The 25,352-nt window shown below is 44.5% G+C and overlaps 2 protein-coding genes across 12 annotated transcripts in view; one reads left to right on the forward strand and one right to left on the reverse strand.

Annotated features, from left to right (window-relative positions):
- The window catches only part of LOC120902967 (IQ motif and SEC7 domain-containing protein 2), a 192,718-nt gene extending 183,290 nt beyond the window's left edge, over positions 1 to 9,428 (forward strand). For 8 of the 10 annotated variants that reach the window (XM_040312088.1, XM_040312089.1, XM_040312096.1 and 5 more), the window contains 4 exons: positions 226 to 558; positions 652 to 2,678; positions 2,760 to 3,161; positions 6,069 to 9,428. In XM_040312088.1, coding sequence (XP_040168022.1) covers positions 226 to 558; positions 652 to 2,678; positions 2,760 to 3,161; positions 6,069 to 6,775 — 3,469 coding nt within the window. In that variant the 3' untranslated portion in view covers positions 6,776 to 9,428. The remainder of the gene's footprint in view (positions 1 to 225; positions 559 to 651; positions 2,679 to 2,759; positions 3,162 to 6,068) is intronic. The other 2 variants (XM_040312091.1, XM_040312097.1) reach the window with 2 other exon arrangements.
- A 5,381-nt stretch (positions 9,429 to 14,809) lies between these two features.
- The window catches only part of LOC120900047 (phosphatase Herzog), a 51,832-nt gene continuing 41,289 nt past the window's right edge, over positions 14,810 to 25,352 (reverse strand). For both annotated transcript variants that reach the window (XM_040306551.1, XM_040306552.1), the window contains 4 exons: positions 22,587 to 22,825; positions 21,923 to 22,104; positions 21,692 to 21,845; positions 14,810 to 19,892 (listed from right to left, as the gene is read on the reverse strand). In XM_040306551.1, the coding sequence (XP_040162485.1) occupies positions 19,644 to 19,892; positions 21,692 to 21,845; positions 21,923 to 22,104; positions 22,587 to 22,825 (824 nt within the window). In that variant the 3' untranslated portion in view covers positions 14,810 to 19,643. The remainder of the gene's footprint in view (positions 19,893 to 21,691; positions 21,846 to 21,922; positions 22,105 to 22,586; positions 22,826 to 25,352) is intronic.

A 25,352-nucleotide genomic window follows, 5' to 3' on the forward strand; every position in this document is an offset into this window, starting at 1 on the left:
GGTAATAAGCGTGTGTTTGTGTGTGTTTGTGTGTTGGGCGAGAGACGACACACATCTATGAGATATGACGATGAAAAAGGGTCCCCTTAGCACGCCCGACACATCATGAGCTTAATTACTACGGCTCACAGCCCCAAACCAAACGCACACGACGCGGGGTCTTGTGTGTCGTGCCTTGGACAAGTGTTTTAATACTCTTCTTTTGCATCCTCGCTCCGTCCCCAGGTATGAGCTGTCGCAGGACCTGCTGGACAAGCAGATCGAACTGTTGGAGCGCAAGTACGGCGGTGTGAAGGCACGAAACGCGGCCCTGACGATTCAGCGCGCCTTCCGCCACTACACGATGGTGAAGAAGTTCGCCTCGATCACGGCGATGGCCAAGGCGGAGAAGCGCATGAGCCGTCGGGTGCAGCAGCAGCAGCAGTCGCAGCAGCAGCAGCAACAGAGCGACTTGGACATGATGCACCACCATCTGCAGCCGGCGACGGCCCTGGAGGATGGACAGATTTACGCCACCGAGGACGGTACGATGGTCGGCCAGCAGCGTGTCTGTGCGACGTAAGTATTCCTTCTCTTGTTTCGATCTATATTTGCTGCGAAACAAAGAACGCCGTCTTTTCTAATGAACCTTTTCCCAAACTGATCTCGTAGCATCTCCGCGACACCACCGGGCACGCTGCACCATCGCGTGACGCCCGTCCGGTCGATGTCGCTGCGCGAGCGCCGTCTCGATTCGAGCCCCATCCCGCGCAGTCAGTCCGGTACCGCATCACCCGCTCCCGTCCCGATCACCTCCTGGAGCCAAAGCCCGACCCAGCTCGTAACGGGTGCCGCCACAGCCCAGCAGCAGCAGCAGCAGCAGCAGCAGCAGTACTCCCATCCGCATGTAAATATTCTTCACCAGCAGCAGGCCCAGCTGGCCGGGTACGGCTACACCCCGGCCGTGTCCGCCCAGTCCCACGCGGTGGTGATGCATCATCACCCGCACCCGCACCAGCAGCACCAGCAGCAACAGTACCAAAGCCAGTATGGATCGCAGGATTTGAATGTGAGCGGCGCTAGCAGCGGCTCCCAGCTCGACTCGACCGTCTCGTCGATGAACCTGTCCTGGAACTCGCAGACGGCCAGCACGCACCAAAGTCCGTACACGCCGCACTACACCGCCGCCCAGATCTACATGCGCCCGCGCGGTATCGGCATCGGCAGCTCGGGCGGCAGCAGCGGCAGCACGTCCAGCGCCGGCGGTCGCAAGGTGCCGCCGGAGGTGCCGAAGCGGACGAGCAGTATTACCGGGCCGGGTGGGCAGCAGCACACGCCAAGTCGCTCGCTGCGCCCCAACGGACTGTGCAAGACGGCCGAAAATGGAAGCCTCAGCTCGGTGCAGTCGTCGGGCAGTGATTCTTCCGCCTCGGCTGCTGGGGTTGGTATTGAGATGATAGGTGGGGGTGGTGGCGGTTCGTCGGACCGTTCCAGCTCGCCCCAGTGGAAGCGGAAGGGTCCGGGCAGTAGCCAGAGCGGCAGCATCACGCTGCTGCCGGCCCAATCGCCCGATCACATGCTGCTGAGTGCGACCGACGGTACAACAGTCGTTGGTGGCGCTGCCGGACGCTCCATCCACTCGACAGTGGCGACAGCCACGGCAACGGCCACCGCTGCTAGCGGTGTATCGACGGGAGGCGGAAGCAGTGCCAACGTGACGATCACCAGCATCGAGAGCGAGTGCCTGAGCTCGCACACCAGCGCCGCCCAGTACTCGATGATGGAGCAGCACGACCAGATCGTGCACACGCCCACCTCGTACAAGGTGTCGGAAACGATCCGCAAGCGCCAGTACCGGGTCGGGCTGAACCTGTTCAACAAGAAGCCCGAGCGCGGCATCACCTATCTCATACGCAAGGGCTTCCTGGAGAATACGCCCCAGGGCGTGGCCCGGTTCCTGATCACGCGCAAGGGCCTCTCGCGCCAGATGATCGGCGAGTATCTGGGCAATCTGCAGAACCAGTTCAACATGGCCGTGCTGGACTGCTTCGCCGGCGAGCTGGATCTGTCCGGCATGCAGGTGGACGTGGCGCTGCGCAAATTCCAGGGCTACTTCCGCATGCCGGGCGAGGCGCAAAAGATCGAGCGGCTGATGGAGGTATTCTCGGCCCGGTACTGCCAGTGCAACAGTGACATTGTGGCGCGGCTCCGCTCGCACGATACGGTGTTTGTGCTGGCGTTCGCCATCATCATGCTCAACACCGATCTGCACACGCCCAATCTGAAGCCGGAGCGGCGCATGCGGTGCGACGATTTTGTGAAGAATCTGCGCGGCATCGACGACTGTCACGACATCGATCGGGACATGCTGAACGGCATCTACGAGCGGGTGAAGGCGAACGAGTTCAAGCCGGGATCGGACCACGTGACGCAGGTGATGAAGGTGCAGGCGACGATCGTGGGCAAGAAGCCGAACCTGGCGCTGCCGCACCGCCGGCTCGTCTGCTACTGCCGGCTGTACGAGATACCGGACATCAACAAGAAGGAGCGGCCGGGCGTGCACCAGCGCGAGGTGTTCCTGTTCAACGATCTGCTCGTGATCACCAAGATCTTTAGCAAGAAGAAGTCGTCGGTGACGTACACGTTCCGCAACAGCTACACGCTGTGCGGAATGGTCGTTACGCTGCTGGATGTACCGAGTAAGTTGGTGTGCAGGATCACAATATCGTTTTTTTTCTTTTTCTGATTTTATTACTAATTTCTGTGTATTTTTTTTTTAGATTATCAGTTCTGCATTCGACTATCGCAGAAGGTGGACGGCAAGGTGCTGGTAACGTTCAACGCTCGCAACGAGCACGACCGCTGCAAGTTCGCCGAGGATCTGCGCGAATCGATCAGCGAGATGGACGAGATGGAAACGCTGCGCATCGAGGCGGAGCTGGAGCGGCAAAAGTCGGCCCGCGGCGGCACGCGCACCACGAACAGCGAGAACCGGGACAGTGGCGTCGCGGACGTGGAGGTTTGCGCCGGGCCGTATCCGGGTGCGGGCGTCCCGGGCGGACTGGTGCCGGGCAGTGTCGGTGGCGTATCGCCCAACGAGTGCGGGCTGGCCCACACACACAGCGAGGCGCAGCTGAAGCGTAGCGCTCTCAGCAACTCGCTGCTCGATATGCACGAACAATGTAAGTCATTCTAAAAAAAAAAATGCAAAAATGGTCTTCCGGATACCACCTACCAACCAACCTCACCAAACAGCCCCGTTTCCTCCTCCCGATCCTTTTGTAACTCGCATTCCATCGGAATGGATCCTGCAGCTTGCAATTGCAGAATGCACACCACACCTGTCCTGCCAGTGTGTCCTTTACAAAAGACACAATCACACACACTCTATTCCTCTCCTCAAACCAATGGCACCTTACAACGAGCACAGAAAATATCGTACTTATACACGCTCCTGGCTGAAGAGAGTAAAAGCTTTCCACAGAGAGTGTAGAGCAGTAGTCGCAGGCAACCTCGCACAGAAAAACGCAACTTCGGCGCTTCAGCTTCTTCTCTTTTTAATTTTTATACAAAACACCCCCTGCAAGCTGTAAGATTTTTTGCATTTCTTCCTTTTTTGTGGCGTTGTTTTGTGCAGCTTCTTTGTAAGTTATAGGATCACGCTTTTTCGTACGTAAGAGGCACCTGTGAAGGCACACCAAAACACGCCTCGAACACGCCTGTTTTGTTTTTCTGTATGCGTTATCGTGCTGTTACCTTAAAGAGTTCCTTAGATAATTAGATTTTGGGTGAATGTGGCTGGCTTAGCTTTTTAATTGCTTTTCCTTTTGCTCTTCGGTTACTCCTACCCAAAGCTGCAAAATGTCATGAGCATCACGAGATGTTCACTAACGAAAACAATGAACTTTTCTGTGGTAGCTTGATGGTCATTGCTGATACTCAATGAAAGTGCGTCATGGCATGCCGAACGCGACATGCGAATGCTTAATTCCAACGCGATACTCTGACTGACAAGCTGAGCTTAATGCCGTCACAACTGAGATGATCAGAGGTGAGACTCAAACAATTGGCAGATCAATCACACGCTTGGTGATCTTTTTGTTTGGCACCCAACTCTTCACGACATGTTTTGTCGGTGATAATCACGACTTTTTTGGAATATGCTTGGCGTGTGGTCCCAAGCAATAAAATGGTCATTCTTTCTCGCTCTGTCTAGTATAATGGTCTGTCGGGTCAAACAGAGCGAGAAAGCATGCCAATTTGGTTACTTGAAACCACTCGCACACACCGCATATCTTCCATGTCTATCGTGATGATAACCGACCGATGAAATGTCATGATGAAGTGAGTGACAAAGAGTTGGTTGCTAAACAAAATGTCACCAAGCATGTGATTGTCGCAACAACTGTTTGAATCTCACCTCTGGTCATCACAGTAGAGCTCGTGACGTTGATATGATTTTGTTTCAGCTGGAATTTGTCATGACTATGACATTTGCAGTGACATTTGCAGATTTGATAACACAAAAAAAAAGTCATGACATAGTGACTGACCAAGCGATGGTCGCAAAAATGTCACGGAACATGCTTTGGTCACACCAATCGTTCTGAGTATCACCTCTGATTATCACAATTTGAGTACGTGACGCTGACATGGATTTTGTTTCAGTCAGATTTGTATGTATGTCATTGTATGACAGTGACATTTTGCAGCACTGCCCCTACCAATCTATAAGCAGAAGAGCGTACAGTTAAAAGTAGTTTTTTTAAGTAAAAAAGAGAGAAACAGCTACATTCCACCGTTTTTTTTAATACCAGCAAGAAGTAGCCCCTTTCTCTTATTGTGATATATCAGGGAAAACGACGTTGTTTTCTTACCTCCTAAGTGATAGGGCGCGTTAATAGAGGAAGTTTATTGTACACACACGCGCGTAAAATGGGGTAAATGAGGAGATGAACCCCGTTAGATTTGTTAGTCGTTAAAGAATAAAGTGCCAAAAATAGAATACCTTTAAGGAAGGAAAAGAATTGTAAGACGGCGTTTTTCCCCCCTGCTGAAATAGAAGAGAAGAGCCTTACGAACAAACGAAACGTTTTTCTTGTGATATTTAACTCCTTGGAGTGTCCCTTTTTGCAACGACATGAAGAGAGTAGGAGCTGCGTGCAGTTGCGTGTAAGTAGAAGATCGGTTTAGTGTGGGGGAATCATTGTTTTAACACATTCCCATCAACCTCTGTGCTTCTCATGGTGTAGTTTTTGTAACTCGTGCGCTCTCGGGACAACAGTGCGTGTTGTTTTTTTATATTTCGTAGGACTAACCCAAAAAAAGAGAGGGAATTTGTTAACGTTTGTTGTATCCCTAACAAGCTCTGTGTGTGTGTAATATTACTCTCTGAGTCCTTGAAATCTAACACGCTCAGGGAAGCTCGAAATCGTTCCAAACATCCCACCAAACCCACCACCACCCCATCTTCAGTTCCAATTTAATCTGCTACCTCATCATACCATCACCACCTCCATCCATTTTTCCCCTACGTAAAAGGGAGACCATCATCATCATCATGATCATTATGATCATCATCATGATCATCACACCATTCATCGTTATTCCATATTGCAAGAATCATCTCACCACAGCGCTGTTTTTTTTTTCTTTTTTCTCTTTCTCTCTCTCTTTTGTACGTGCAAACTCTCTTCTTCTGGCGGTTGACAAAAATTACAAAATACAAAAATTTAAAAATGCCCTCCTTTCTCTCTCTCTCTCTCTCTCTCTCTCTCTCTCTCTCTCTCTCTCTCTTTGCCCGTTTTACCCCCGATGTTCTTCACTCTGTATCCCGATCGGGCGAAAAAAAAACCAAAATTTAACCCTCCCCCACATGTCCATTATCCTTTCGATGTGTTTTTCTTTATGTATTTGCATTTTCCGTTGCGCTCTTTCTCTTTATGTTTCCTTTTTCTTGTTCTTCTTCCTCACTTTTTGATCTACTTTCCAAAATCCTCCCTCCTTTTCCGTCCTACGAATGTTTGTGCTCTTCGAACGCACACCCCTTCCGGGACTGCTCTTTTTTGTTTGTTAAATGTATCCTTTAGTTGGCAATGAAAAGCCGCAACGGCGCGGCAGCGTCGGCTCATTAGATAGTGGAATGTCGATCTCATTTCAATCCACCTCCGCAAGCACTGGCTCACGTAGCGATATCAAAGTACGAATGCTGCCTCACAGCAACACCTCCGGTCAGATAATTATGCATGCCGGGCAGCATCCCGCTGCCCTCATGGGTGCCATCTATCATCAGCAAATTCATCACCATCAACAGCACCACCACTCGCAGCAGCAGCAGCAGCATCATCATCCGGTGGTTGGCCAAAGCAGCACCACTGGCGGCGGAGTGATCGTTTCGGTGGGTCAACCGGGATCCTCCCAGCAGCAGCAGCTGCATCACCACCCTGGTGGGCAACCTACGACAGGAGTACTGCAGCAACATCAGGCAGCTTCAGCGATGAACAACAACGGTATGGCGATGGTCGGCGGTACGAGCACTACCAGTATCGGCAACCCGAACAACAGCCTCAGCACACAGAGTGGTGCTATCCACCGGCGCGAGCGGAAACCCTCCCGTACCGAAGATGCCGCTACGGTAGCGGCACTGGCACTGGCAGCCAGTGCGGGAGTCTCTAGCGCCATGGCCGTGGCCAGCAGCAGCAGCAGCAGCGCTACTGGTGGTGGTGGCCCGAACAGCAGCAGCAGCAGCAACAGCACGGCCACGGGCGGGAACTATGGCCGGTCGACGGAGGTCTAAAGCAGCCGGAGCAGCAGCTTAGTACAACCGGGCGGGAGGGAGACGCATCAGACGAACTCACGGTGCAGTCACTCACGGCAAGGATCAGCACGATCACTACCAACACGTCCGCACTGATCGACATCAGTTAACAGCGCAGCACACCTTTATTATTATTACGTGTTTTTTTGTTTTGTTTAGAATCGTTTTGTTTGTATTTTAAATTGTTTCCTCCTTTTTTCCCAACTGGTTTGAACAGTGTAAATATTAGATTAGAACAAAGATCATCGTGTGTGAGTGTGCGTGTGTGTGTGTGAGTTAGTAGCAACCAAGGAGGGAAAGCAAGAGAGGAGGAATTTTGTCAGCAATCCACTTTTGAGTGTTTTCTTGTTGTACACAAACACGCTCATCCAGCTAAGAAGTGTTGTTTGAAGGCAAGGAAATGCAAGGAAAAAAAGTTATATAAAATCGATTCAAAAAGTGAGGTTAAAAAGGTGAGAAGGATTCCAATTAATTTGTATTTAGAAAGCACGCAAGTAGAGGAGCTGTAGAAAACGAATGAAGAAAAGGGATGAGGAGGAGCGTAAGGGAATTCATTTGTTATTGTATTGTTTTTCACATTCTGTTGTAATTTAAATATGTAATTCTCTTATTTCCAAATAACACACGTGTCTCCACTGTGTGTCGTGTGTTGTTGCTGTTAATGTTGTTTGGTAGTGATCGTAGCTCCCTGCGTTACCGGAGGAGTTACACCGTGCGTTACAAATACACCGTGTTACATACCGCATATTGCAAACTTAGCTCCAAAAGAAGAAAAAAAGATGCAAAAGATGGCCCCCGTTATCATCCTCATCAATCATGAAATCTCCCTCTAGTTCCTTTTTAGATTTGTTAAACAGGCAAGCACCGGTAGCGAGTGCGCCGGATCATTCCTTTTTTGTCTTTGAGAAGAGTAAGAAAAAGAAGAAGAACAAGAAGAAGTATAAGAAGAAGAAGAAAAACATGCACAAGGATATAAAACAATAATTCAAGCAAAACAGGCAAGATAGAACAGAAAATGGATTCATTACAAGAGCGAAGAGCAAAAAGAGGAGAAAACAAGAGTATACAAATGAAATCATTCTAATGTTTTCCCCGAGTACAATACCCTCTCCCTCGGCACGCCCCACCCCTTACCCTCCCACTTGTTGCGCGTTCTATATGTGTGTTCGTTCGTTCGTTCGCATCGTTTTTATGTATGTGTGTGTGTGTATGTATGTATGTTTATTAGCAAAGAGCAAAACTAATTAAACAAAAAGAAGCATAAAACAAATGGAAATAGTACACAAAACAACACTTCTCACTGCAACACAAAACGTCCCCCGTCGATAACTAACAAAGAAGAAGAAGAAGAAGAAGAAGAAAAAAAAGGAAAAGAATAATAGCTATTTACTCTGTACTAAAAAAAGTGTATAACCTACCCTCTTCTACCCGCTAATTGATAGTAAAACTCTCCAAACATACAATCATCATTCATACAACGGAAGAAAAAGAACTTGCTAAAAGAGAAGACAAATTAAAAAAGAAAGATTAATAGAGAGAGAGGGACAGTAGCTAACAAACAAGAATCATCGACTAAAATGATAAAAACAAGAGAGAGAGAGAGAGAAAAAACATGCTGAAAAGCATGTTTTCTCATCCAAGCAACTCGGTGCCATTTTGTTTCGTAGTTAAGGGAACGAAAATGAAAGAGAGAGAAGGAGAGAGTGACAGTGAAAGACGATGCATAGTAGGCGCTTTGTTTTTCCTCTGCTTTCCTCTCAATCACATTTGCGCTGTCTCTGTACTCTCGCCAACATGCTTTATCATCTCTTGTGCTGCTTCTGCTAAAAAAAAACGACATATATTCATCAAACACACATACATACTAAAAAAAAAAAAAACAACAACAAACATTTAACTAACAGAAAAATTCGAGGTACAATTACTAAGTGTCCAGAGCAGCCACAACAACGAGTGGCGAAGAAGAAAACAAATGTCCTTTGTGTAGAGAAGGAAGAGTAACAAAGGAAGGTTAAAGAAGCGCAAAAGTGAACAAAGCAACAATTTAAAGGAACGGAAAGATTTGATGAGAGGACTGTTAAGAGAGAGGGTCCCGATTTTGTGTTTGTGTGTGTAATTGGGGAAAAGCTTTTACATTTCGATGTACAACAAGACAACTACTGTCTGATGGTGTGTCTGTGTGTGTAGGTATGGATTGGGATAATGAGAAGCGTGTAAGGAAGAAATGGAAGAAGCGATGTCCTTCTTTGCTCTTGTTCTCCTTCTCCATTCCCATTGTGTAATTTTGTGTACTATACATATATACATAATATCTATGCAAATATTACTATTACTACTATTACTACTACTATAACTATACCTGCCCTCTTTCCCTAAATGATATATTTAACAAGAAAGACGACGGTTAAGATCGGTGTCCGTTTCCCATTTGCTCTCCCCCCTTTATTCCGAGGGGGGGGATAGGGGAGATTGAAATATAAGACACATGTGCGTGTGTGTGTGTTGTCTTCTTAGTTTGGGTACTTTTACCATTCGGGGGCGTGAAACTATCGGATAAGATGGATATGGACAAAAAGAAATAATGACCAATTGACGCTAAGGAAATTGATTGACCAAAAAATAGGAAGGAGAAAAAAAACACAAGATCTAGACGAAAACAAGGGAAAAAGGGAAACGATAACAAAAAAAAAAACAATAAAAAATTGAATGATTGATAGCAGAGTAGATTGTGGGGAAGGTAAAAAAGAGGGAAAAAGAATGGAAAAATTGAAGGGAAAAACATAAACAAGTAATCTAGTCCTGTTTCAAATATATATAAAAAAACGATAAACGAATAATGAAATTAAATGCTAAGTTAAAGTGTAAACGCAAACATTACTATACTACTACACACGACAAAACAACACACGAGCTGATGATGAAGAATTACAATTAAAACGATTAAACAAACGAAACAAAAACCATTGTGCATGTTGTATTAGTAGTGGTGTCTGTCAGTGCATGTGTGAGTGTGTGTGTGTGTGTGTTTGTGTTAGTACACCACCACCACCACCATGTTTAGTAAGAAGACACATTTCTTCCCCTCCACCAACAACAATGTCATCTGTCCAGCCGTTCTACAGTACATGTACATTTAATCGTAAATTTAACAAACCAAAAGCAGCAAAACGTATATTAGTGGAAGGAAAGAGGTTATGGTGGAAAGTAAAATTTCACTTCTGCTCTGAAAAAACACATGAATAAACACAATAATTGAGACATAAAAGATAAAACAAAAGAAAAGGCAACAGCTGGACAGGAATAAAAACGGGACTTAGGGCGCACAGCTCTCGGGGGCTTCTTGAGTACACAACTGCACGAGGAGATCACTGCGCAAATAAAAAGGAATTATAAAAGGATAAAACCAAACAAAAACGAGTAAATGGAGCAGCAAAGAAACGAATGGAATAAAATGGTAAACAGCGATAAAAAATAATAATTGTACGGTGTTGCTTGATTTGATCGTTCATTTTTAGAAAGAAAATAAGGAAAGAAATTTCAAATCACTTCAAATAGATTGTTAGTAAAATTGAACAGAAAATCCGATTTCTTTTTTCAACACACAAGACGTTTTGAACAACCTGACAAGCTTTCCGAATTATCCACTAGATGGCGTTGTATGGTTACGGATTGAGCAACTTGCATGCTCGAACAGTTGCACGCAATACGGCTCGTACTGGCAGAAATTGCTCAATAAACCCTTAAATATTAAGGCGTCATTTATGTAACACCATTCCAATAGGATATTTTATTGACCAAAATCAGATGCTTTGTGATTTTTCTTTTTTTTTTAAATTTTATAGTGCTACATTTGCAAATTTTTAAAAGAAACAAGATAAAATTATATAATATTTTATTTAAGGAAAAAAATTCCCATACAGCAGACTAATTCAAAAAAGTTTTGATGGTCGGATCCTCAGCGCCGTTTGCAATACTCATTACTATAAGAATCGTATTTCATTATAGGAGGAAAGATGGCGAGCGGAGTGAGTATCCGTTCTCTCGCTCCTTCCGCTACCTTTCAGGGATGCTGCGACCAATCGAAACGCTACCAGTGCGGATCAAAATACCAGGCATCGTAACAGAAGATCATCCAAATCAGGAGGTAGCTCTATCGATCCACACTCTCACCATGTCTCGCTCTCACTAGTGTGAGAAGATCTAACGCTCCTCTCTCTTATTGGGCGCTTATCACATGCGCTTAACATACGAGAGGAAAGATGACGAGCGGAGTGAGTATCCGTTCTCTCGCTCCTTCCGCTACCTTTCAGGGATGCTGCGACCAATCGAAACGCTACCAGCGCGGACCAAAATACCTGGCATCGTAACAGGAGATCATCCAAATCAGGAGGTAGCTCTATCGATCCACACTCTCACCATGTCTCGCTCTCTCGCTAGTGTAAAAAGATCAATAGCTTACTCTCTCTTATCACATGCGCTTATCATACGAAAGGAAAGATGACGAGCGGAGTGAGTATCCGTTCTCTCGCTCCTTCCGCTACCTTTCAGGGATGCTGCGACCAATCAAAACGCTACCAGCGCGGACCAAAATACCTGGCATCGTAACAGGAGATCATCCAAATCAGGAGGTAGCTCTATCGATCCACACTCTCACCATGTCTCGCTCTCGCTAGTGTGAGAAGATCTAACGCTCCTCTCTCTTATCACATGCGCTTATCACATGCGCTTATCATACGAAAGGAAAGATGACGAGCGGAGTGAGTATCATGTCTCTCGCTCCTTCCGCTACCTTTGAAGGATGCTGCGACCAATTGAAACGCTACCAGCGCGGACCAAAATACCTGGCATCGTAACAGGAGATCATCCAAATCAGGAGGTAGCTCTATCGATCCACACTCTCACCATGTCTCGCTCTCTCGCTAGTGTAAAAAGATCAATAGCTTACTCTCTCTTATCACATGCGCTTATCATACGAAAGGAAAGATGACGAGCGGAGTGAGTATCCGTTCTCTCGCTCCTTCCGCTACCTTTCAGGGATGCTGCGACCAATCAAAACGCTACCAGCGCGGACCAAAATACCTGGCATCGTAACAGGAGATCATCCAAATCAGGAGGTAGCTCTATCGATCCACACTCTCACCATGTCTCGCTCTCACTAGTGTGAGAAGATCTAACGCTCCTCTCTCGTATTGGGCGCTTATCACATGTGCTTATCATACGAGAGGAAAGATGACGAGCGGAGTGAGTATCATGTCTCTCGCTCCTTCCGCTACCTTTGAAGGATGCTGCGACCAATTGAAACGCTACCAGCGCGGACCAAAATACCTGGCATCGTAACAGGAGATCATCCAAATCAGGAGGTAGCTCTATCGATCCACACTCTCACCATGTCTCGCTCTCACTAGTGTGAGAAGATCTAACGCTCCTCTCTCGTATTGGGCGCTTATCACATGTGCTTATCATACGAGAGGAAAGATGACGAGCGGAGTGAGTATCATGTCTCTCGCTCCTTCCGCTACCTTTCAGGGATGCTGCGACCAATCGAAACGCTACCAGCGCGGACCAAAATACCTGGCATCGTAACAGGAGATCATCCAAATCAGGAGGTAGCTCTATCGATCCACACTCGCTCTCGCTAGTGTGAGAAGATCTAACGCTCCTCTCTCTTATTGGGCGCTTATCACATGCGCTTATCATACGAGAGGAAAGATGACGAGCGGAGTGAGTATCCGTTCTCTCGCTCCTTCCGCTACCTTTCAGGGATGCTGCGACCAATCAAAACGCTACCAGCGTGGGCCAAAATACCAGGCATCGTAACAGGAGATCATCCAAATCAGGAGGTAGCTCTATCGATCCACACTCTCACCATGTCTCGCTCTCGCTAGTGTGAGAAGATCAATAGCTTACTCTCTCTTATCACATGCGCTTATCATATGAGAGGAAAGATGACGAGCGGAGTGAGTATCCGTTCTCTCGCTCCTTCCGCTACCTTTCAGGGATGCTGCGACCAATCAAAACGCTACCAGCGTGGGCCAAAATACCAGGCATCGTAACAGGAGATCATCCAAATCAGGAGGTAGCTCTATCGATCCACACTCTCACCATGTCTCGCTCTCGCTAGTGTGAGAAGATCTAACGCTCCTCTCTCTTATTGGGCGCTTATCACATGCGCTTATCATACGAGAGGAAAGATGGCGAGCGGAGTGAGTATCATGTCTCTCGCTCCTTCCGCTACCTTTCAGGGATGCTGCGACCAATCGAAACGCTACCAGCGCGGACCAAAATACCTGGCATCGTAACAGGAGATCATCCAAATCAGGAGGTAGCTCTATCGATCCACACTCTCACCATGTCTCGCTCTCGCTAGTGTGAGAAGATCAATAGCTTACTCTCTCTTATCACATGCGCTTATCATATGAGAGGAAAGATGGCGAGCGGAGTGAGTATCATGTCTCTCGCTCCTTCCGCTACCTTTGAAGGATGCTGCGACCAATTGAAACGCTACCAGCGCGGACCAAAATTCAAAGTATCGTAAGGCGTCATCCATCAGTTACGTAACACAAAATTTGTAAATTTGTGACCCCCAATGAATAAAATAGCTGTTACCTATTTTAAGACATTTCTTTCAAACACTAATTTTACGCAAAGTCTTTGGTATTAAAAACAATTGAAAAAAAAACAGAAACACTTAACGGATAGACTAAAAAAGAGAAACAAAAACGAAACAATTGATTACGAAATGTGACAATATATTATTATTAAATCATCCTCCTGTTTTTCACTTTCATTTTTTCACTTCCGCTTTTTGTTTTGCCATCTCAGCATCTGGTGAATGTTTTTTTTTCTCTCCACTGTTTAACTTCCTACCAACACTGACGTTCGCATTTCTGACTGAAACAGCTAGGATCTTCTTCCCTATTCATGCATCTTATTATTTTTTTTCTGTGCTGATTTGTATTGTTTTTTTGTTGTTGTATTTGTTACCTTCTTAATACGTATGCCCCTTCACACACTTTGCTCGCACTAAATATAGTTCCTCGGTTTTGCTGCTATAAGTTAACTAATAATGCTTCATGATAATCTTCTGTCTGTGCCAGTGCCACTGAGTTGTTCCCCCCCTCCCCAACACAGGGGAGGGGAATTTCGCTCCACTTTGCCCATTCTTGTTGTTGTTGGAATGGCTTGTAGAGATTTTCTGCTTTCTGTTGAGCTGTTTTATCTCTCCTTTGCCCGTTATTGTGTTTGTAAAATCGTTTTATTTTTCTTTTCGTTTTCATCTCTTTGTTGAATATGTGTGTTTTGTGTATGTGTTGTTCTTTTGTGCTGCGCAAATACATAAATGCCTGTTTTTTTTTATTTTATTCATAAATTTGATTTATGTGAAACTTTATAAAGTAATTTACACAAAAGATAAACAAACACAAAATATTAAAAAAAAAAACAAAAAAAAACACATCCAACAAATATCGATTCGGTTCTAATTGATCACAACAGCGTGACTAAACAAAAATGACTGAACTTGAACAAAATAAATAACTCATATGTCACGCTTTTCATGTAGCGTTTGGCGTGTGTACGTGTGTGTTTGTTGGTGTGTTCTATGACTAAAGAAGTGTGTTTGTGTGTGTGTCAGCATCACCATTCTGTTGTTCTGCATTAGTACTTGGCAACAGAAGTAGGCTTAGGGAAGAAAACGTCCTTTTCCCTCATCGCATCGCAATCGACGCCTACTGCCCTCGTATGATTCACACGCTTAACCTATCTAACTCACTTTCACAATGGATAGAAAACGCTACTTGCTCATTTATTAGAATAATCGACTGTAGGGGGGGAAACGTAAATATTTATACTTATTCCCGTGACAAACGAAAAAAAAAAACAAAACAAAACAAACCTAAAACGCGTTAAATAACATTACATGACGCTTCTCGAAAAGGCTCACTCGTAATCATTAGATAACAACACTAGAAGAAAGGGGGTAAGCAATTAAGATGAATTAAATGATTGCCATGCTTGTCTTTCTACCAATGCTTTTGTAAACAAAAAGCTGTATTAAATTTGCGTGTTCTTGCGTTTATTTAAAAAAAAAAGGAAAGCTTTATTCCTACTACCTCTAGGTACGCTACACACACACGCTGTTGTATTACACACTTTGCTCGCTTGTTTTTTTGTGGCTAAGCTACTATATTACTTTAACTTTCTTCGTTTCTTTTTTTTCCTTTATACGTCTTATGGTCATTTCCTAGTGTGAACATTTAAAAACAAAATAAAAAAAGAAACTAAAACTAAACAAACAACATATTTTCTTTTCTTTTTTGTTTGAAAGCGCATCTTAGAAACACAAAACAAACAGAAACAAAAACAAATAAACCGCACAAAAGGAAGAACAAAAAAGAATGTGAATTGCTAAAAGAAGTAGAATAAAACACATGCATTCGCGTGTGTGTGTTTTTTGGTGTTTGTTTTTCCCTTTATATTGTTACGTGTATATAATATAATCGTACAGCAGGTTGTTTGTTTTTTTTTATCTTTTTTGTGTTGTCCATTCTCTTCTTTTCCATCGGGATACAATTGTCTGTCTGATTTTCATCTTTCATGTGTTTGTTTGTTAGCTTTTACTATTTTGTTTATACAATACACACATTTTCTGATCCTTGTTTGTTGGTTTGTTTGTTTGTTTGCTTGCTGTTTCATTGCTTCCTCTGTTACAGCGAGTTACACCACAAACACACATGCACATTGTTTTTTTTGTTACTTCTTCTTTGTGTTTTACAATATACACACAGCTTAGGATGGTTTTCGATTTTCTAAACACAATTTTGGGCTTGCTGTTTTTTTCTCCTTTTTTCCCTATATATCTTTGTATAATATTCCACTTTTTTCGTTTCATTTTTCATTTCTGGCCATTTATCTCTCCGGTTGGCTATCCAAGGGAGAGAGAGAGAAGGGGACTAGTCTTATGCCGATCATCATGTGTCGTCTAATTTAAAACTCGCGCCCATACACACACCCGCACACAGAGGTCCATATTACTGAGCTTTAAGACGAAATTGTTCGTTTCTGTGGGTCCCTGTTCTTTTTTGTTTTTCTTGGTGAGGTGTGCGGCTCTTCCTTCAAGACTGACTGACCGTCTTTACATCATTCCTACCCTGTAAAGAGTACCATGGACGTTGGTGATACAGTGAGCGAGGGAAAAGGGGCGCTTGAACTTTACATATATTCGAATAAGCTTGTTTTTATATGGCCAAACATTACGCGTATGCGAAACGGATCTGAATCTGTCGGTATTTCCTTCGTATCAAAACCCTCCCCCGCCCAAATGCTGGTTTAACTGAACTGCTGAAGTACACGTGTATACAAAAATATTGTTCTCCATATTGTATCCGGAGTTAGTAGGATTTGTTTCACTGCATCTTCCCTACGCCTGCGGCTAAGCTTTTTTTTACCATGTTTTGTCTCATTTTTTTTTCGTTTTCCTGTGCAAGCGTGAGTTAGTTTTGCTTCGTTCTATACATAGAAAACAAAAGCTCTCCTCTTTTTTCAATTCCTATTTACTGGGTGGTTCTTTTCGGCAACAATGTTTTTTTTTGCGCAAACTCCTTTCTTCACACTCCAAACGAAACCAAGAAACTATGCGGAAAAAGCTGTAGCGCTTTGGCAAAACAACAAAAGAGAAAGGTGCAGTATCAAATGAGTTTTATATTTCCTGGCATGCGTAGAAGAGCAAAACTCGACTGGAAATGTTTAAAAGCGTTAGCAAAGGTGCAAGGCAATGGGTTTCTGTTTTGTTTGTTTGTGTTAGCGGGATTAGTATGTACAGAAGCATCCAGCAGTAAGTACAGGGTTTTCCAGGGGTTCTCATAGTTGTGGGACACTTGCTTGACTCTTTCCTATGGGAAGTAAACTTATTATGTTGGAAATTGGACTCTAACTGGAGATCGGACAGGCTTGTTGGAATTCCTATTAGATTTGTCCAAACAAGGTGCTATAGAGTGCTATTCCCATTACATTAAGTTAATTTCATCATTGGAAAGAGTCAATAGTGTCTCATAGATATGAGAACTCCTGGAAAACCCTGTAATGCCCGTAACGGAATCGAAAAAGGCTCATAGTTTTTTTAATGATGTGGGGCGCATTGTGGTAGTAATAGTTGTAGCAATTTAGATTAGAGCTTAGAGGTAGGTGTACATATTTGTATTCCCTTCTGTGAGTTTCCTTTTTGTTCTCTTTGTGTAAATGGTTCTAGGTTCATTTTTAGCTTCCTTGAATGCCTCACATGATGTCGAAAATAGTTGCATTACTTTCTGTTTTTGTTTTATCTCTCAGCACGCACACGTTTTTCAGTCTTGCAGTCAAAAAACAAGAGGATTTCTGCCAAAGGGTGGTCCACCGATCAAGAAAGCTAGGTAGTACCTAAGTATGATAGTGAAATATGCCTTTGCTATTTGTAGTATGCAATAACCCTGTGTTAGAACACTTTCTTGGTTTGCTAAAGACGGTAAAATAGTATCGAAACATTGTTTACCTAAAAAAATAAATGTACCACAACATGGCATCAGGACGACCAGTAACAGGGCCTGTGCAAAAGTATCAAATAAAAGGCAGAATATTAGTATAAAACAGGCTTTCAATGACATGAAAAAAGGACACATACAAAATTTGATATGTCCTTACATACGGGGTTTTCAGGAATTCTCATAGGAGAGAGACATTTGATTGAATCTTTCTTACCGGAAATGAACTTTACGTCATGGGAGTTGGGCTCTATAGCACCCTTGCGGAGAAATCTACCAGGAATTTCCAATAATTTTGTCCAAAAAGAATGCCATAGAGTCCGATTCCCAGCATATAAAGTTCTCTTCCCATAAGAAAGGGTCAAGGGAGTGTCGCACAACCAAAAGCCAGAAAGAAAAGGTACCATAAACAAACAAATAGTGTTGTTTTCATCTACTTGCCCGCATCAATTTTGACGATCGCAAAAGCATCTATCCGATATGACTGATTCCTCGCTGCAGAAGTTCTCTAGAGCTCTCGAATTCCACTTTTTTTGTCAATTCCTTACTCTCTTTTCTCTTTTTACCTCTCTACATCTTTCCGGTTCTCGTTCTAACGGGTAAATGGCATTTTTTTCATTTTTGAAGCATTTCCTTCGCAATATAAAACTGTACAGCTATAGTTTGGTTTTAGACATCTTTCCCTTTTTCGGCAGCATTTCCAGCTTTCTTTCTACCCGCCACTTTCCACTTTCTGCTACTCTGGTTGTGTTGTTCTTGATTGATTTGATAGAGTTTTGTTCCATTTTTCTTCTATTTGTGTCGTTCTACTAAATATGCCTCCATGATTTTCCTTTTTCTAGATAGAAACACTATTAATTTGCTTCTTACTTCATTTTTGACATACAAAATTGTACACGGTGTCACCATTTTCATCACTACTCAGCTACGGTATTTTTTCTCTATCCTCTTTTTGCCCTCGCTATGATTATGATCAATTCGTCTCACGGTTACGGTCTAGAATGGCTGCAAATCTCTCCCCACTGTGTGTGTGTGTGTGTTTTTCACCTTTTAATGTGTATACATATATAAATCTTCGAGCCTAAATGATGCACCACCTTTGCACAGGCTCTTGCGCTCTCTATCTCTCTCTGCGCGTGTATTTGATCGTCGGTAAAAAGCTAAAGTATTGAACTATAAAATCGTACGATGCCTTCGCCTTTTGCCTAATGCTTCTTCTACATGGATGGTGTGTACATGGTGTGGTCGGCTGCACACGTTTCTATCGTGTGTATATGTGTGTGTTTAATACGTTTTGTGTTGTGTACACTGTGTTTTGTGGCTGCTGTCGTTTTGCGTTTGCTTTACGCGATTACACATTTATTACATACTAATCTGCTAATTCATTCCTCGATCGTATCATACATACACAGTTTAGCGTGTACAAAACGATGATTTATATTATTACCATGGATGGGGACAATAAAATAATAAAATTAAAACAAACAAAAAACGCTTCTTATTGCAACCATACGTGTGTGTGTGTGTTTGTGTCGTGGAAGGAGAGAGAGAGCCGCTCTAGGAACGAAACCCTCTCCTTCCCTTTTCTCGAGTAGTAGAGTTTAAAGGAAACATGCACAATCTTCCGGGGCTCCGCTTGCACAGTGCCAGATTTGAATTGATAAACAAAACAGTAGGGGAAAGGGCTTTTAAAATAGTATTACCTAGGCTTTCTATACACGCGATACACGTGCCAACAAATCAGGTGTGTGTGTGTGTCTGGGTTTGTGATTACTGCACTGTGTGAACGTGTTGTGTCTGTAAAATAGTTTTGCTTCTACAGGTTATTCTGTGTCCGTGTGTTTGTTTTGTTGGAGTGTCCTGGAGCACTATGTGTTTGTATAGTACCAAATTATATTATTATTAATAATATTAAAAAAGAATAACAAAGTTAATCAACGATCAACTGCTCTCCTTCCTGTCCCAGCGGCTACGCGCGTGTGTGTGTGTGTATAGTGTTTAATCGTCCATCCGTCGTCGTCCTCGTGTGAAATTTCCCTATCCATCAATCGAAACGATTGCTGCATATATCGTTTAGTTTGTTTGCGTGTTTTCTCCCCTTTCCGGAGGGGGGAAAGAAATACGGGACGCATGCATTAACCGCTGGAGGATGACACACACACACATCGGTGCTCCCGTGGCCGATTGAAAACGTATTCCCTCCTTTCATTTTCTTCTGCTCCTATACCACTGAACCCCTGGCTCCTCTTCTAATCCTTTATCCTGCGTTCACTGTACCGGCCGGCAGCATCGTGCACGAATCATACGATGTTGATAAACATTTGTTGCCAATGTTACGTATTGTTCGCATCGGACGAATTCGACTGTAGTTGTTGCTGCTGCTGCTGTTGCTGCTGCTGCTGCTGTGACTGTTGCAGCTCCTGCTGGTTCTGGTGCGACATGGACGTCGGCAGCTGGGACAGTGAGCTCGAGTTGCACAGTACGCTATATACAGAGTCGACCTTGCTCAGCTTCTCGAACAGTGGTATCAGGTCGAGCAGCTCTGAGTCGTTGATATCGTCAAACCATGACTTCACTGGCACCTAAAACATGGAGAGGAAGAAAATAATGGGAGGATTGAGATTAGTATGAATTCAAATTGGTGTGAAAAACAACACGGGAATATGCTGTTGGTGTTATAATTCGATGCTTTAAGCTTCCCAAAACTGCTCGAAAGGGTCGCTAGTTGTGATGGGAGCTCGGAGCCGATTCGGGAGTTGGCTCTGGAAACGATTCCGAGATTGGAATCGGCCCCAGAATCAGAAACGACCGGGGAATCGCAAATTGCTCCGGCAATGGAAATAGAATTGGCTCCAGAATTTTAATTAGCTCCAAAATGTGAATCAGTTCTTGAAGTGACATAAGAAGGTTCCGAAGCGACATCAGTCCATCAGGAATTTCTATGAGATTGGATCATTCACAAGTAAATTTTAATTCTTTGCAGTTATCAATACGTAGCAACATTGAATCCAAACGTCCATTCTTATGGAGATGACGAAACCGACTCCGATTTCAAAGCCGATTCTGATTTCGGAGCTGATTCCTATTTCGGAACCGATTCCTATTTCGGAACCGATTCCGAATCCGAAACTGATTCCGAATCCGAAACTGATTCCGAGTCCGAAACTGATTCGTATTCCGGAACCGATTCCGAATCCGGGACCGATTATGATTCTGGAACGAATTCCGTAGCCGATACCGCAGCCTATTCCGATTCCGGAACCAATTCCGGAGCCAATTCCAACGCCAATTCCGATTCCGGAGACGATTCCGAAAACTGATTTCAAACCTAATACCCGGAATCGATTCCGTCGAAAACTTCATTTTTCCCATCACTAGTTGTTACAAAGTCTAAATGAGTCCACAAGGTAAGAGCATTAAACCAAAATATCACACTATAAAATCTCAATTTTGGGTTGCTTTTGCTCTTGGGATCCCAAAACAACACGGAATGTACACCTGACGAAGGTAAGTGTACCTTTTCTGTTCGTCATGTTTTTCTGTGCCCACGGAAAGGATTAACAAATGTTAAAACATAATCAGACGCTCCCCACGCACGAATTATTCATGTACTTTGTTTTATTACACACACCAGAGAATTAACCAATTTTAGTTTTAGAGAATATTTTAAGCACATTACCTTAATGAAAACGTTTCCTACAGTTTAATTGGACACATAACCACAAATTGTAAATTATTGACAAAATTCTTTAGCAGCAGTAAATTCTCCACCTCAAACATTTAACCCACCTCCCTCTTGTTTTGTACAAAAACAGAAACGCAATAATTCTACCACCAATATTACGCATTTACTAGGAAACGTGACTCCGCAATCTATCCCCTTTTCCAGTTTTTGGCTGTTATTATGCTGCCGACGCAGCAAAGAAGCCAAGCAAGAATGGTGGTCGAGAAGGATGGTAAGACGGTAAGGACACATTTCCCAGACCTATAAATCTTGTGACTCATCGTGCCGTGCCACAACTATTCCCTACTACTCGACACGAAGAGAGAGAGAGAGAGGCGCATTTACGCGCGACCAACGCTAAGAAAGGGTTCCTCCATGCGGTGTCTCGCATTTACCTACTCCCTCTTTCCCAAAAAAAACGGACCTTCAAGGAATCGTCGTTGAGCGATGACTAATTTTGTTTCACAGAACTCCCCCCACTCCATCCGTAGTGGAGGAAACCCATGCGATGGGGGATACAGGGAGTTGGAGCATTGTCCTTGAAGCATTAGCCAAACATAACTCAATAGCCCGTGACGAGGAACTCTTCACAAAACCTGACAAAAAGCCTAACCCCGCATCGCTTTTCATAGAACAAACAGAGCAAGCATTACTTACAGCGTTATCCGGGTGAAATATGTAACTGGCGGGCGAGTTGTCAACAATAACAATCTTCTGTAAATCTCTCCCTAGCTTGTTCAGATCCTTCACATAGTTGCCCATGTGGAAGACGCAAGATTCCCTAAATAATCGCGCCCGGAACACGTTCCACCTGGTTGAAGGAGAGAGAGCGTTATTAGTTACTTCTTGACCGTATTTAGATTGCTTTGTGGGCAAACAAGGACTTACTGGTCGAGCAGATCGGCCACCGGATCGGCGTACTTGGCCAGCGAGGCCGTAAACAGGACGCACTCGTACAGCTCGCCCATCTTCTTCAGGAACTCGTCGACGTGCGGCCGCTTCAGGACGTACACCTGATGTACGGTACCGTCGATTTCCACTGGCACTATGAAATCCGCGTTTGGAATTGGCTGCAAGTAGGAACAATAAAAAAACGAAAAAACATACTTAGAGCCATCTGCCTGACAGACTGCTGCGTTGTGGGGTTTCTGCTGCTTGTCTCTCATTCCACTGGAGAGCACGCGCGCGTTCGTTACTCAATGCTCAGTTGCGACACACACGACGTTGGATTGCAATTTTGTATTCCTGCTTCCAGTTCCGTCACACATGTCAGAGTGTCTGTCAGCGAGAGTTTGACGAAAAGTCGCTACCTGTTGCAACAGGACGGGATTAAATGCGCCGATGTTGTTACCGCGTGGTGAGCTTAACTTGACAAATTGTACCTTGCGTTACAGAGTATGTCCCCCGCTAGACTGCATAACATCGCAAGTATGTCTGTTGCTGTAAGCGCACTATTACTTCACTCTTATACAACACAGCGACCCCGGCTAATCTGGTCCGGCAATTGCGTACCTGCGTTGGGGGGTTTTGATGTTTGTTTGATCCAACTTACCTTAAAACTGCTATGCACTAGGGTTTCATCTAAGTCTATCACCATGCACTTCTTGTACGTGTCGGAAGGTCGGACCTGGGGCAGCAGATACCGGGGCTGGCCCTGGATCGGAGGTGGCGTAATCGAACCATCGATCGGCGTCCCGCTCTGATTGCTTTTCGTTCGCCCATTCCGCCAGCAGCAAAAGAGCGTCTCCAGGAAACCACGATTGGGCGGTTTTAGCCTATCTACATTGTTGACTGGAAGTAAAGCGAAAGAAACGTAGTAAAAAAGATGATTAGTATGATGTTAGTTGCATATTTTCAGCTTCGGAAGTGAGAAACCACAGTTTCCGATTTTGAAAGGGTAAATATAAGTGAATTTTCTGCTGCCGTCACGAGTCAATAGAGCGTAAGGGGAGAGTCGTAATTTGATCAGCGAAATGTGAGAGATATAAGGTGAGAAATAAAGATCAAATCACACTGCATCTTCCAACAGCATTTCGAAGATACCATCATCAAGTCTACAAAAAGAAGTCTGGGAAATCAAGTGCCCTGGATATGAGGAAAGTTATTGATTCGTAGACGTCTTGCTGGGTATTTCTTTCTTGCCGTCTTCTCATCCAGTACCAATTATCCACGTGTCAGATTGCAAAAGAGCGAGAGGAGCTCAATTACCAACATCGCCGACATACGACGACATCGACCTAGGATGGCATTCGGCAGCAGCCGGCATTACCAGAAGAATCGAGGAGAAGTTCTTACTTTGAAACCATTCGCGCTTGATTAGTAAGACGACGTATGAATCCATACTCGACCGAATAGCGACGCTAATGAGCAGCTTTTATTGAGTTTCTGATTGGATATGTAAATGGCGTGGATGTGTGCTGACCTGCCTTCCAGGAATGCATCCCTATGCCAACATGGCTAGCGAGAATCAGCGGCAGCTAACCTTATTAGAAGACAACCTACCGACCGGGTCGGAGTTTCTCCTCTGTGAAGCAATAACGCGAAATCACGAAAACATTCCAAACCCAAATATTGCACGAAGGACCAGTCCCAATTACAGTGCCATCGGAGGAGCCATTTGAAGAACAAAAACCATGGTGTGGTGACGATGGATGGACTGTCATTTTAGTTCCGAAATCGGAGAATATTTATTTATATCTTTACCTTTGGTTGCTTTGGGGTACTCGTTTTTCGCCTGGAGAGTGCTTTCCGAGAGCGCAGTAATCTTCTCGAGCACATCTAATGAACTTTCCAATTCCAACAACTCAAGGCGGACACAGACAAAACACAGCCCACCATCGCACAGGAGAGCACAATGGAGCAAGGACTCCCAGAGGCGCATCATCTTCACGAAGCCAATCCTTGGACGAGGTGAAGACGACGGAAGGAGGCACCAGGAAGACATGTGCAGGAGCACCACATCACATCAGCCAGCAGTTTCCTTCGATTCCAGGCGCTTCATTAAATGGATGGCCTGGATTTACATGCATTATTTCAACGCTCACTCTGGCCGATCTTGCTTCCGGTCGGGAGAAGGAAGGCGGAAAGAAATGTGAAGCAATGACGAAACCTTGTGGAGTAAGATTGAGCGGTTCGATTTACGACCGAGGCGCAGTAGAAAGTGAAGCACAAGGGGCACAGACGGTGGCAAAAGAATGCAATCAATCTACTGACAAATTAATCTCGAGCTCTTGTAACCTTAAAACAAAACGAAGGATATAGAGAGAAGCAGAGAGAAAGATAGATGGAGAACACTGTTCCCAACTGTCTTTGCCTAGGGAAGAGGAGGTCATTGGGAAAAGAAGCTTTAGAGAACATCTCAGAACAATAACATACCTCTCCGCGCGGTGCATCGTCGTGCGTTGGGGATGTATTAAAATGTGTCAAAAAACCTGTTGCAAAAAGTGCGATTCCTGTTCTTCCCCCTGTTGCTTCGCCGCAGGACAACTACCCTAGATGCTGTACGGTATAAAGCAAGCAAGAAGTAACGTCCTACAAGCTTAAATAAATGATTGACATGGGTTCAACGATACCGGGCAACAGAGCCCTTAAGACATCATCCTTCCGTTGTTTTGTTGTCCTGCTGGTGATGGTGATTTACATTCCCCTGGAGACACTTGGACACAAAAAGCTCCTCAAACTCCCCGCGAACAACCAGAAGGTATCCTCCTAGCCTCTAGCGAGACGAAAGTGAATTTTGTAATCGTCTATCAGCACACACACACACATACACAATCTACGCCAAAGTTATTCAGCTAGAACGGCGTGGGTAAAGACCAATTGGCAAATTGGAATTTCCAGAATCGTTTTGCTGCGCACAGTTGCGCGGCAATACGATCATTACAAAGAATTCTGCTAACCTACTTCCTAACAACGGGTCTCGGGGGCTCATGATGACAGATTGCATAATCTAACTACGGTGGCGGGTAATTTAACGGTCGCTTCCCTTCGTTCGCAGTTCGGTTTTTTGCTGTTGTTGTACTTGTTCTCATTAAATATTTGGCAAGCTTTCGTGCTTGCTCCTCCACACCACGCCAACGTACGCCAAAACGGTACCACACACACACAAGCAAGTGCATCGCATACATCAGCGCGTTCAGTGACCTTTCCGGTTCGTTTGCGAGAGTACCTTTTGGCACTGTGCCCTAATTTGGCCCATTTGAAAAAGCTGTCTGGCGTGGGGGCGCGCTTGAGGAAGCTCGCGGACAAGAAGTAACTCGTCATCTTGGAGCTTTGCCACAAACACACACACACGCTCCTGCTCGTTGCAAATACAAAA

The sequence above is a fragment of the Anopheles arabiensis genome, chromosome 3 (genome assembly GCF_016920715.1).
Source record: "Anopheles arabiensis isolate DONGOLA chromosome 3, AaraD3, whole genome shotgun sequence".
Taxonomy (NCBI): Eukaryota; Metazoa; Arthropoda; class Insecta; order Diptera; family Culicidae; genus Anopheles; species Anopheles arabiensis.